This window comes from Mytilus californianus, unplaced genomic scaffold (genome assembly GCF_021869535.1).
Source record: "Mytilus californianus isolate M0D057914Y unplaced genomic scaffold, xbMytCali1.0.p SCAF_5, whole genome shotgun sequence".
Classification (NCBI taxonomy): domain Eukaryota; kingdom Metazoa; phylum Mollusca; class Bivalvia; order Mytilida; family Mytilidae; genus Mytilus; species Mytilus californianus.
Genome location: NW_026262701.1, coordinates 17782903 through 17795978, shown reverse-complemented (window position 1 = coordinate 17795978; position 13076 = coordinate 17782903). Strand labels below are relative to the sequence as shown.

Here is a 13076-nt window from a genome sequence, read left to right as displayed (position 1 = left end):
GTACTACGAAGTTACATGTAGCAACCACAACATGCCCGCAAAACAGAACAGCTGGAAGAGTTTGACACACGCACATGTAAATAAAAACAGGTTGTGAAAACACAGCCTGTGATCAAGTGTCCTGGCCCAACCTCAAGTTCGTGTCAGTCAAATGAGCTAAGATCCAATGTTTCGAAAAAAAAGGTAACAGTTTTAAAACTGGTTTTCGGCAGATTACTGTTCACTTGAGCTGACAGTGATATTGTTGTCTTTTTTCAGAACTACCTCTACACTTTTATTGGGGGAAAAATGCAGTGCTATAACAGTCATCTTTGCACCTGTCGTCAATTTAACATTTTTGAGTGGCTGGATATATTAATTCAATTTTGAAATCGAGTTTGGTGCAATTTTCTGAATTATCCGTGGGTGTACGGAAGGCCGAATCACCTATGACTCACTTTTAATAACCCTCTATGGATCCATACTAAGTGAACCAGATCGAGAATTTATAATACACATGGCTTTTTTGCCAAGTAATAACATTAATAGTAGACGTGATGTCATAATACCCCTATGAAATCTACTGACCCTGTCTACAGATCAAGGGCAAAACCAACCACATCCTCACTCATTAGTCCGAGATTACTCTGGCGTCCAACGTCTGGGGCCGTGGGACGTCAGAGCTTGTCCCATATCAAAAAGTGGATATTTGCCCGTCCAAAATAGATGCGCTGCTTCGTCGCTTCTTGTGCCAACGGACGGCCTTGGAATTATATAAATCGGGTTTCAATTTGTTCATTTTTCATTTATCTCTTCATTTATGTAAGTTTCACCTACCTGCCACCCTTTATTTTCTCATATTTAGCCAGTTTTCACAGTGACCCATCGATTCAGACATTTTTACTTTTATTTTCAAATGGACGTCAAGTTACGAGAGATTTCGCGACCTCGAGACTCAAATATGCAAATATTTATACTTTTTTCACCTCCTTTATAGGAGATCGATATTTAACATTTAGTAGCCAACCACGATTTTTCACCTCCTTTACAGGAGATCGGTATTAAGCATTTAGTGCCAACCATGATAACATTCGGAAGCTCTCGGATATTTAGATTGCTTGCATCGTAAATGAGCGAGGTGTTAGATTATATATTCATATTGACCATGGGTCATATGCATACATCATTTCCCATAGTCCATTTTGCCTTACTTTTTTCTCGTGATCACATGACAATCTTTCAAAATGAAAGTCAAAATGCCAGAATCGGTGGGTCACAGTGAAAACTGTATAAATATGAGAAAATAAAGGGTGGCAGGTAGGTGAAACTTACATAAATGAAGAGATAAATGAAAAATGAACAAATTGATACCCGATTTATATAATTCCAAGGCCGTCCGTTGGCACCAGAAGCGACGAAGCAGCGCATCTATTTTGGACGGGCAAATATCCACTTTTTGATATGGGACGAGCTCTGACGTCCCACGGCCCCAGCTTGTCTGGCAAAATAGCCGTTGGACGTCAGAGTAATCTCGGACTACACTCATATACACGAGTTACGATAAATTTGAATATATACCTAACAGCATAAAACATCACATCCTCACTTATATATCCTAGGTGCTATAAATTTGGATACGAATATACAGACATACACCTATCCCTACATACATTAACTGACCCAAGCTTCTAGTGTTTTGATTCCATGAGCAGAAGTTCAGGAGAATAAAATCTATCTTTTCACACAATTTTAACATTTTATAAGATTAGGCCTGAAGAACCGAAAGTTCACAGGACCTACATGTACATATATCAATAATTTCTGCAAAACACCCTTTAGCTTTACCAAAATCGCGGATAAGTTGAACGCAAGGTACTCGATTCCCTCGTAGTGTCAAGACTCTACAATGTTCACGTTATTGACCTCAGTAAAATAAAACACTTTATTTCATGTTTATTCTACACAAATCAGTTGATACATAGCTGCGAGAGCTCTTAGAAGGCGACTATAAATCTAACGGTCGATATCATTGAAAATTTTAGTTTGTTACGGTACAAAGCAAAAAAATTGTCATTGTAGCTATTAAGCATGCATACATGTTATAATATTAATCGTTTGGTACTTCGATTGTTATTGTCATTTGAACAGATTGGTCAGATTTAACAATGCATAAGATTTATTAGACATACTTTCGTATGGCCGAAATGAAAAAGGAAGAGGAAGTAGTTTATTTAAAACATACCGGTGACGGGATGATCAGAGAAAACGGATTTGAAAAGCAAAACAAATATGTGTAAAGGTAGAGGCAGGGGTGTCCTGCTTTCCATTGCATAAAGAATAATTTAGTTATTTGTGGAAAACTTTAAGTGCATACTATTTAAGCTTTAATTAACTCCCCACCTGGATAATATCCGTTGAGGAGGTGTTCCATAATTGGAAGGACATACATAGAAGAAGAAGAAGAAGAAGAAGAAGAAGAAGAAGAAGAAGAAGAAGAAGAAGAAGAAGACTGGTGCCAGTTAACATGTAAGAAAACCCAAAAGAGGAATAAAAAGATCTATAATGCAGTAAAATGAACTTGAGTAGAAATATTAGTACAAACCTATTAGAAAACAATGTGGATAAAATATCTGAATTATCTAATATGTATGGAGTTTTAAATCATTTTATTACTCATGATTTTTTTTTCATGGAATGATTCATAAAATCATTTTCCAAATTTGATTAAACCAATGATTTATATAGTAAGACACTATACAAATCCTTGATGAAACAAATAAAAAATAATCGTCATGTACATACACCATCAACTACACGTAGAATTAATAAAAAGGCTGAAGTTCAGTTATTGTGAACAAAACGGGCAGATCTAAGCTCTAATTGTCTGAGATTACTATAATACTGTGATATACATGTCATTTAAAGTATTTCCAGCTCAGTCTTATGCTCTAAATAAAAGTTATCACAAATTATACAACCTTTTCAAATAACTTGAACTAATTTCTTGTGTTTTTCAATGGTTAGAAGATTTTCTCCAATAGCAATGTTTGGTGAAAAAAAATCTTGAAACGTGGGATATTTGAAAATTGAAATTCGCCTCATCCTATATACCCCTTTTATAAAAAAAACTCCAGTATCTATTTTTTCTAGAAAATGCAGACTATAACGGCCCCATTCTATATGTATTGCTAGCAAGGTTAATCACTTAGTATATATACAAGTCTTGTAAATTCCATGTCACACTGGAGTAGATAATATAACATAGATATAAGAAGATGTGGTATGAGTGCCAATGAGACAACTCTCAATCCAAGTCATCATTTATAAAAGTAAACCATTATAGGTCAAAGTACGGTCTTCAACACGGAGCCTTGGCTCACACCGAACAGCAAGCTATAAAGGGCCCCAAAAATTACTAGTGTAAAACCATTCAAACGGGAAAACCAACGGTCTAATCTATATAAAAAACGAGAAACGAAAAACCCTTATGAACCACACCAACAAACGACAACTACTGAACATCAGATTCCTGTCTGGATAGGATTCTAGGACAGAGTGGCGTAGTTTTACGATGAAGCTAGGACACGCTTGCGCAGTTTCATGTCTGAAAATGAACAAATGATCATTTTTATAGTCAGATAAACAAAACTGAAAAATTGAATAAACTTATATCGAAAGTATTTTGGGGGTGGTAAACAGATTTTGCCAAAAGTTAGATTTATTCATTTGCATTGGAAAGTATTTATTTTCCTTTAGAGCACAAAAATCCTGCGCCCTCTATTTTGGGCTCGGTAGGAAATTGAATCGGATGGAGGTTTTCCAAATTGCCGGCAGCCCTTTAGCTGACATGACATATAATTGATGTGGTTTTTTTTTTGTGAACTTAACTGATGATGTTGATAAAAATGTTAAAATCTGAAAAAAAAAAGAAAAATGACAAAAAATGTTTAAATCATTTTTGATACTAAGGTTTTTCTGCTAACAGGCATATATGGCCTCAAAACCAGACTAGGAACCACTTTCAAGAATTTTTGGCTTCCAGCGAACTTCAATTTCGTAATTGATTTGGTTTTCCAGCAGTGTTTCGAGTCGAGCGACACTAATGAATATTATATAGACGAGACGCGTCTGGCGTAATAAATTATAAGCCACGACAAGAAATATTTTAATTCTTTGACTTGTATACACAATGGTACAAAGAATGAAAGTATAACACATAGTATATAAAATAAGTTGTGCAGATGAATATAAGAATGTTAAAATTGATATATAAGATCATGCGGGTATTATTTAAAAAGAATAGGAGAACAGAAGGACGACCTGCTAGTGAATGTATTTCCTTTATAGATATACATCTACTTTCTTAACTTATGTGTTGTTTGTAATAATTTACAAAATTTAATTACATTTACTCTTTCACAGTAAAATTTATCCTAAATCATTTTTCGTGAGTCGGCTAGAGATCTTCAATGCAATAGATAATGAAATTCGTCACCTTATTCTTGAAATTGACAAAAATAACAATATCCGCTTTGTCAATCTTAACCAATCCATCTATAACAGTTTCAATTGGTTATCTGTGATTTACCAGTTCCAAATCTACAAAATATAAACCTATCTCTGTCTGGATGTATATCTAAACATTTTTCGAACTCAAACTTATCCTTATAAAATCTATACAATAATCCTTTTGATATCTGAACCCAAATTTAGTTGAAATTTGTCAAATAATTTTTGTTTTAAATTAATATTTAGCAATTTTACGCTAACTTTAAGTCAGTTCGTACCGTCCAGATATAACAATAACCAAAAGTACCAAGAATATATTTAATTAAATGGAATAATTCAGACATACAACTATTTTGTAAATGTTTTTATAACATAAAACTAAACAAAATGTGAGACAATTTGTTTTCTTTGCCGTGAACAATTCTAGACAAATAATTTACCATACACAAAATAAGGTAGACTGACAAGGGATATGGCACACTAAGTTCGCCGTATACCATGAAGTTTGGAGTTTAGTCCTTTCAGTTCAGTATAGTAGCTTGCACAATTTCAAGTGAGCTCTCTCTATAATATCTGTATTACTGAACCACCAAATTTCACATCCATAAAGTAAAATAGGCTTCCTTATCTTATTGAAAAAATCATACTGGCTTTTCCTAGATAGGTTATGAACTCTCGCCTTTTTAGAACATCATACATACTGAAGCACGATACGCTTTCAATTAGTAACACAATCTTTTTGGTACTTGCAAAGCTACATGTCCTTGCAAAAGTTAATCTCAAATATGGAATACCACCTTAACCTATATATATACAAAGAAGCTAGCTTTAAAAAACAAAAACAAAAAACATCCCATTCATGGTATAACGTGACATGTTCGTATATCATTGAATACAGGAATAACAGATTTTTTTTTAAATACTGTTTATGGTAGCAGCTTATTTAAAATACTTTTAATCATCTAATATAGATTTGATTCGTTTGAACATTTAGGGAATATGTTATTTCGAATTGATTATGATTGTGACACATAACAAACATAATTCTCTAAAACTAAAATTTAAGATACAAAGAATGGCATGCATAATAAAATACAAATAATGCATAGAATAGGAGAGATGTCTATCTACCTCTTTCGATTGACAAATTATGATTTAGTATTTTAAATTTACACAAAAAAAATATAATATTTATTAACAGGTTAACTCCTAACTATCCTACTGCCTGTCGATACTTTTATTTTTGGCATTGCACAAGTCATGTCTTCTTTAACTGTCCATGATGTTAAAACACTAAATCCCATGGATGTGTTTTAGTTGGTTTTAGTCTCTGATGCATGATTTTTCATTATTATTTGTTTTTGGCTTTTAACTAGCTTTCAGTAACTGCGAGTAGTCTCAAATCGTACTTTCGTGTTAATTTGACCTGTTGATACAAATTGTAATGTGTTTTTGTTATTTAATGTTTACTTATTCAGTGTTATATCTAGTCTCACTAGTTTTAATATATACCACCTTTGATAAGTGTTTAGTATGACGATAAATGTTCACTTTTGTTCTCGTACTAGGAACAATAAAATTATTTATTTTGTAAAAATTATTTCTGTACTCCATGTATACCTTACAACAAAATTATTTTTATTTACCTGTGTACGTTATTTTATTTGGCGGCAATATGTCCAAGGTTATGGTTGTCTTTCTGATATTGTTTTACATCTAACCCCCTTGTTTTATTAATTTTGTATTTGCATTGTGTCATAGATCAAATTTATTCGTTCAGTGTATGTTCACTTGTTTTTGTTAATATGTCTTTTGATTGAGTTAAGCCATTTCAATTGATATTTTATAGTGTTTCATTCTATGTTGTGATGTTACACTATTGTTTCAGGTAGGGTGAAGGTTGGCGCCTATTAAAACGTTTAAATCCGCTGCATTTGTTTGCACCTGTCCTAAGTCAGGAACCTGATGTTCAGTGGTTGTCGTATGTTGATGTGGTTCATAAGTGTTTCTCATTTCTCGTGTTTTATACAGATTAGACCGTTGGTTTTCCTGTTTGAATAGTTTTACACTAGTCATTTTTGGGGCCCTTTATAGCTGGCTGTTCGGTGTGAGCCGAGGCTCCGTGTTGAAGGCCGTACTTTGACCTATAATGGTTTACTTTTACAAATTGTGACTTGGATGGAGAGTTGTCTCATTGGCACTCATACCACATTTTCTTATATCTCTTTATTCGGTAGTATTTGAAAATCATTTTTCGACTGTTAAATCTTTCATTTAGATTTATTGAGATGCATTCGTCATTACAAGTTTTCAAAAAATCGTTATTATAGATTTAATTAGTTATGACCGATTTCCCTCCAAAAATACTCCTACGAACCTATCAGTGAAATCCGTCGCAGAAAAAAATAAATCTTAGTTTTGATAGGTACTAAATTAAGGGTACGTGGAGTAGCTCTCTGGCAATGTTAAGGTACAGCCTGTGTAGAACAGACTCCGTTTCCTGAAGTAGTTTTTCAAGAGAGTCCAATCTAAAGGCAAATTTACGTTATTTTTATTTTTAAAAGTGATTACCTCTGTACGGAAATTTCTAACTAAAACATTATGTATTAAAAGAGATATTCAACCCGATAAAGACACTCGAAATAAAATTGAACACAAACGAAATTTGACCCCTTCCTTATAGGGAGATTTTATTTCGAGATTTACCTGATATCAATTTTCTTGTGAAAATTTAAAATTTCATGTCATCTTCACCTGATATTATTTACAATGTTATCTAGCTTCCTCTTTGTTCACAGAAGACAATATACACGATGTAGTAGGAAACAAACACATATGAAGGTAAGACCAAATTTTGTCTATTATTCTTTTAAAGTAAATACCATTGAATAAGCAGGTTTTGGTGAGGAAATTATTAGTTTGTGGTATATATAAAACATGCACTTTATGATACGCCATATCGCGGAAGAAAAGATATAAAGCAACACAGAAATATACACTTAAATGTTATTGATGTGAATATATAAACAGAATAATAATTTAACCTAAAAGAAATAAATTACATACACGTGTGGCCAAATATTTCAATTAGCACTGGAATCTCTTAAATCACAGAAAACCTATTTAATAAATTAAAATGGTTCTCATTAATTTTGCTATCATTTTTATAGGGCCTGCTTACTTCAACAAATAGTGGAAGGTATTTCAACAGTAAAGAACGGAATAAGCTCTATACATGTCGGAAAATTAAATCAATGCTTTACTTGTAGTGCTCAAAGTTCAAATTCTGATTACGGTATACCAAGTATTTATGACGATATGTTTGTACATACATGCATACGAGGAAATTAAAAAAAAATAAATACGGACAAACAAAATGACAGACTGACAAACATCAGGCGGCATACTGTTAGATTTCTGATAATTTTAAACATGCAATCGTTCGAATTTTAGCTTCATTCACAGTGACGAAATTGGTTTAGTTTTTTTCAACAAATAAAATGGTTAAGATATTTGTGTAGTTAGTCATAGTAATTTTTGAAAGTGAAAATACCCTGTTCTTTTATTACTTTAAATGAAAAGGAAAAAAAGGTTTTATATTAATGTGTCCTGTCATAATTACATCACTCACACATTATCCAAAATTATGACTGAAAAAACCAAAGCCCATCAAACATAGCTATTATTAGTCCCTGGGTGAATACCCCCACCCCTTTACACACTTGATAATATGCATAGAAGGAAGCAGAAACGATTCAATGTAGAGGCTAGATGATTCGTCTTTCGAATCATGCTGGCCAGCATCGCTATTACAGATATAGCTGTAAAATATTTAAGCTTCATTCAATTATACATAGGAACCAAGTGAACGATGAAGCGATGAAGGTTCATTGGAGCCGCTATAGCCTTATTTCTTGATCTACTGAACTATATACACAAAACGTAAATACTATTAAGAGCTCTACATGTTTTTCTCTAACTACGTATTCACATATTATAATAACGATAAGATCAAAGAAAATTTTCAGAATAAAAATTTGACAGTATTTAAAACACTAAGTAAACAAGGTTTCAGATAAAAATCAGTACCTTCCCGATCTGACAATGGACCTATTGTCATCGATTGTCATATAGTACGTTATGGCTATAAGTATTTCAGAGAGAGAGAGAGAGAGAGAGAGAGAGAGAGAGAGAGAGAGAGAGAGAGAGAGGTCACACAGGTACTTAAACAGAGCAGAAATAAATCAATGTCATGGGATTTAGAACAATGTCTAAGATTAGTTAAGATTGATTGATTTGTTTATACTTAACGTCTTCTGGCAATTTTTTTTGCAAAATACCATATAAACATACTTACAGCTTTGGTAAGCAAGCTTAAGGTCCCCATTTCTCTTATTTAAATATAATGCCTAATTATACTTTAATATTGGCAGTTTGAATAAATAAATGAAAGAAATCTATTCATTCATCCAAAATACACAATAATTATACTTGGTTGCTTTATGAACGATATAACTACTACAATGTATTGATATGAAATCAGTAGATGTGATAGGATTGCCAATGAGACAATTATATAGAAGAGTCAAATTAAAGATTTAAGCAACTATAGGTCACTACACGCCCTTCAACAACGAGCAAAATCTAAACAAAAGGCATGACAAAATGTGAAACGATTCAAAGGAAAATACCAATGATTTGATTTATGACAAAACAATAGACAAAAAGAGAGAAAAAAAGAAAAGACAGACAGCAACATATGACAAACATTAAATTACAGGCTCCTGACTTTGGACAGGCATATATAGCATGTGGCGGTGTTTAGCATGTAAATCGGTTGGAAATGGCTAGACTCATCAGATCTGCACGAATTACAAAACAACAACTGTGTTCATGTATTTTGGTTTGTATCGATCTATTGAGTTAACCATTTGCATCTGATTTTTACAGTTTGTTCTTATGTTACACCACTGTCCAAAGTTAAGGTAGGGTTGAGTGCCCAAACAACGTTTAACCCCGCAACATTCATCATGTGCATGACCCCAGTCAGGAGTCTGTTATTCAGTGGTTGTCGTTGGTTCATGTTTGTCATGTTTGTTTTTCGTAAATTGCATTGTATAATTTAGTTAGTTTTCTCGTTTGAATTGTTTCACATATTTCATGGCGGGGTCTTTAATAGCTGCCTATACGTTATGGTTTTTCTAATTGTTGAAGGATGTACAATGACCTATAATTGCTTTTTTCTTTGTCATTTGAACTCTGAAGGATATTTTCGTTGGCAATCATACCACATCTTCTTATTTATATATCGATACTGCGCTACTCACCTTATTCGTCATATATATTAATGATAGTTAATTTTCCATGGAAATATATTTAGAATTGTGCAATCAAATCATTTCGAAATAGAGTCAATGAACGGTGAAAAGATCGAATAGTCTAGACACAATTTAACTTCTTGAGATAATAGGTGGTTGATTTTAGTAAGGGTATTCAATTAGGCAAAACAATAATTGAAAATTAAACCCCCCAAAAATAGTTATTGTTTCTTATCTTTTAAAAGTATTTTCTATAATAAATAAGTCTTTTCTTAAGAATACGCAGTTATTTTTAAAAAATGTACTGCATTTATTTGTAGTGTTGTCGTAGGAGATATTTTAATTCTTTTATTAAATAGTAATTAATTACTTTTTTATTTTTATTTTTAATTCAGAAAAATGGCAGAACATCAAACATCACATACATTTAGAATGTCATCTCCCCAAGCAAACACATTTCTGGTGCATTGTAGTAAATGGAAGTGTAGTCAAGAAACAGTAAATAGTTTGTTGAGGGAATTAAAGATCAGAGGTCTAGTTCCACATGACATCCTGACAAGTCTTTCTGACGAACTTCTGAAGAACAGTCTTGCACATGTTCTTGAAGAGGCGGCAATAGTGTTTCATGTGTGCGACCATTCAAAAAAGAGGATAAAAGAAATCATCAAGGATCATTTGCCAACTCGAAATTTTGCTAGGACTACCGTTATTGGTGGAGGTGGAAAAATCGATTTGAAAGATTTTAAAGAATTTACCTGCTTCCGTGTATACAATGAGCTTGATGTGTATAGAATAGCAGAATCTATTGCAAAACTGTTTGGAATTAATATTGAAAATGAAGATAACAAATCTGATAGTAGAAGTGAAGACGCTGTGTCTGCTCATGCTGTTAAAACAACTACAAACAGTTACAAAGATGCTTCAACGCGGATAAGGAAAGGTCAGAGACAGCACGAACAACACACAAGAATCAAATCTATGGAGTACCAAACAACATCTGTATCGGCTAGTCAATTGAAAAGAGCTTCAGAGATACAATACCCAAAACGTGATTGGACAGGAAACGACGAAAATAGTACTGACAGTGATGAAAATATACCACAGGGAGGTATGAATAGATCAAGCTATGATGGCCACGAACATGAAGAATGTAAACCGCAGATGAGATGTAAACCTAAAAGATCATTTAAAACAGTAAGAAAGGATGATGACACACCTAGCCTCAACATAGACAGTTTTGTTGACCACTATCTAATGGACGACAAAGAAGAACATATTGGGTCATTCATTAAACAATCATCATCTCGCTCATTTGGTAAATATTTATGCAAAGGCGTATTTGTAGACATTGATTGGTTATGTTAACTAGAAGGCCGCGTAATCAAAAAGAACTTATAAAAAGTCGAAACAAAATAAAAATTTAAACATTAGTATCATAGGAAATTTTCAGAAAATGCTATGATCTTAAGACAGAGGGTATATAAGGAATAATGTGAACCTATTAGCAATATAAGGCTTCCTCCTCTTGCATACTGATTAGCGTTTTATAACTGAAACAATTACATTTTGAAACCGCAACTTACTATCGCTAGTTGATTTCAGAAAAAAAAAACAAGGAAGTGTGCACCTATTGAACTTTCAGTTAACCTTCACGAAAATAGATGGCAACTCAGTTTAACATGTACACGCAAGATAAAAATCGGACACCATTGTATCTCAAAATCTCTGTTTTGTAATAGTTAAAATTTAAAAAAAAAATAGATTTTGATCAAACTTTACATCTGAATGTAGTTTAATCCTGTTCAATTGTTTTACTACAATATCACATTTAATGGTTTTATTTATAACATTCCCCCTTCCCCCTTTAAATCAAAAACAAATGACTGTTTGATGTGAATAGTTTAGTTCTGATTTCAGTAAAATGTGACCTGCCAATGGAGAGAAAATTAAGTCTTTACATTAAAAATCCGATGTTTGAGGATTATCAGAAGGACATTACAACTCGTATTATACCCCAACTTAGGAAAGAACAGGACATTCGAAGTCTGTCTAAATGGCTAAATTTTGACAATTATAGAGTTAAAGAAAAAATATTATGTGAAATGGAAGCCCTGTTAATCAGTGCGCCTTTAAAATCTTCCAGCATTAGTGATGTAGTGCATATTACGGATAATATTCTGATTTGCTGTTTCCGGAAAGTTGTTGAAGCAGACGATACCATGTGTACACCATTACGTGTATTGACTTCATGCTTGGTAATTTTGTGGGTTTTAAATTCAGAGACCTCGAATACTACAGCATATATTCAAGTTCAAAACATTTCATCAAGAGTGCATGGGGATCTAAATACAATCAAACGGAATTCATACACAACGGTGTCTGGTCAGATCAACACATTGTTGGAATTGATAGAGTTTTTTAGTGAACATAGTTTCCAAAGAAATTTCTTAGATGAGATTCTAACTGAACCAAACAACGACAAAGCGATCAAAGGGTTTTCAGAACTGGATCATCAAAACAAGTTTCTGTACATATTTGTACTTATTAATATGGTAAGAATAAGGAATAGAATAGGCTATTATCATTTTGTTTCAATTACTGGAAGTTTTTTAAATTTTGTGACATGATTGAAAATGAGACAAGTGTTCCTTCGAGTTAGTTCATTTCACAAGATCTTTTTATAGTTGTATTATATATATATAGTTTTTTTTTATTGAAAGAGTATTGGTAGATAACGTTTTTCTTATGTTAGGTGAGTATTTTACGATCAATCTTCATTAAAAACGGTTATAACTAAATTCAGTACACATAGTGCGCAACAAATACAATGAAAGAAATAGCTCTAAAACGGACCTAGAGTGGAAAACTGAACCATACTTTGCCTGAATAAGTTGCAACACTAGCTTTTATAAAAGTTGTGATTTTATTTTATACAAATTAGTGCAATAAATCTTGATTAATGCTGAAAAAAGGACAACCGGGCTAATAATGCCTCCTTTAAGCTGAATGTTCCACCGGCATGGATATAACCCAAAAGTATTTAAACCAATTTTAAATGTACGGCTTTTGCCAAGTTCGATGCAAGCTTTTGATTAATTGGATTCCTCTGGAACTCTAATAATTTAAAAGTTAGAAAAAAACCATCTTAGACAAATTTGCCTTATTCATATTTACATCAGTTTTATAAAGTTGAAAATTGTCTTGAGCTGAAAATCTGTAAACGAAAATGTCATTAAAACTCAAGGATACCAGGCTTATAATTTGAATCGC

At 32.8% G+C, this 13076-nt stretch overlaps 1 protein-coding gene across 2 annotated transcripts in view; it reads left to right on the top strand.

The window, feature by feature from the left end:
- The first annotated feature begins 7245 nt into the window (after positions 1-7245).
- The window catches only part of LOC127701047 (uncharacterized), a 28312-nt gene continuing 22481 nt past the window's right edge, over positions 7246-13076 (top strand). For both annotated transcript variants that reach the window (XM_052204819.1, XM_052204820.1), the window contains exons 1-3: positions 7246-7329; positions 10202-11121; positions 11724-12358. In XM_052204819.1, the coding sequence (XP_052060779.1) occupies positions 10206-11121; positions 11724-12358 (1551 nt within the window). In that variant the 5' untranslated portion in view covers positions 7246-7329; positions 10202-10205. The remainder of the gene's footprint in view (positions 7330-10201; positions 11122-11723; positions 12359-13076) is intronic.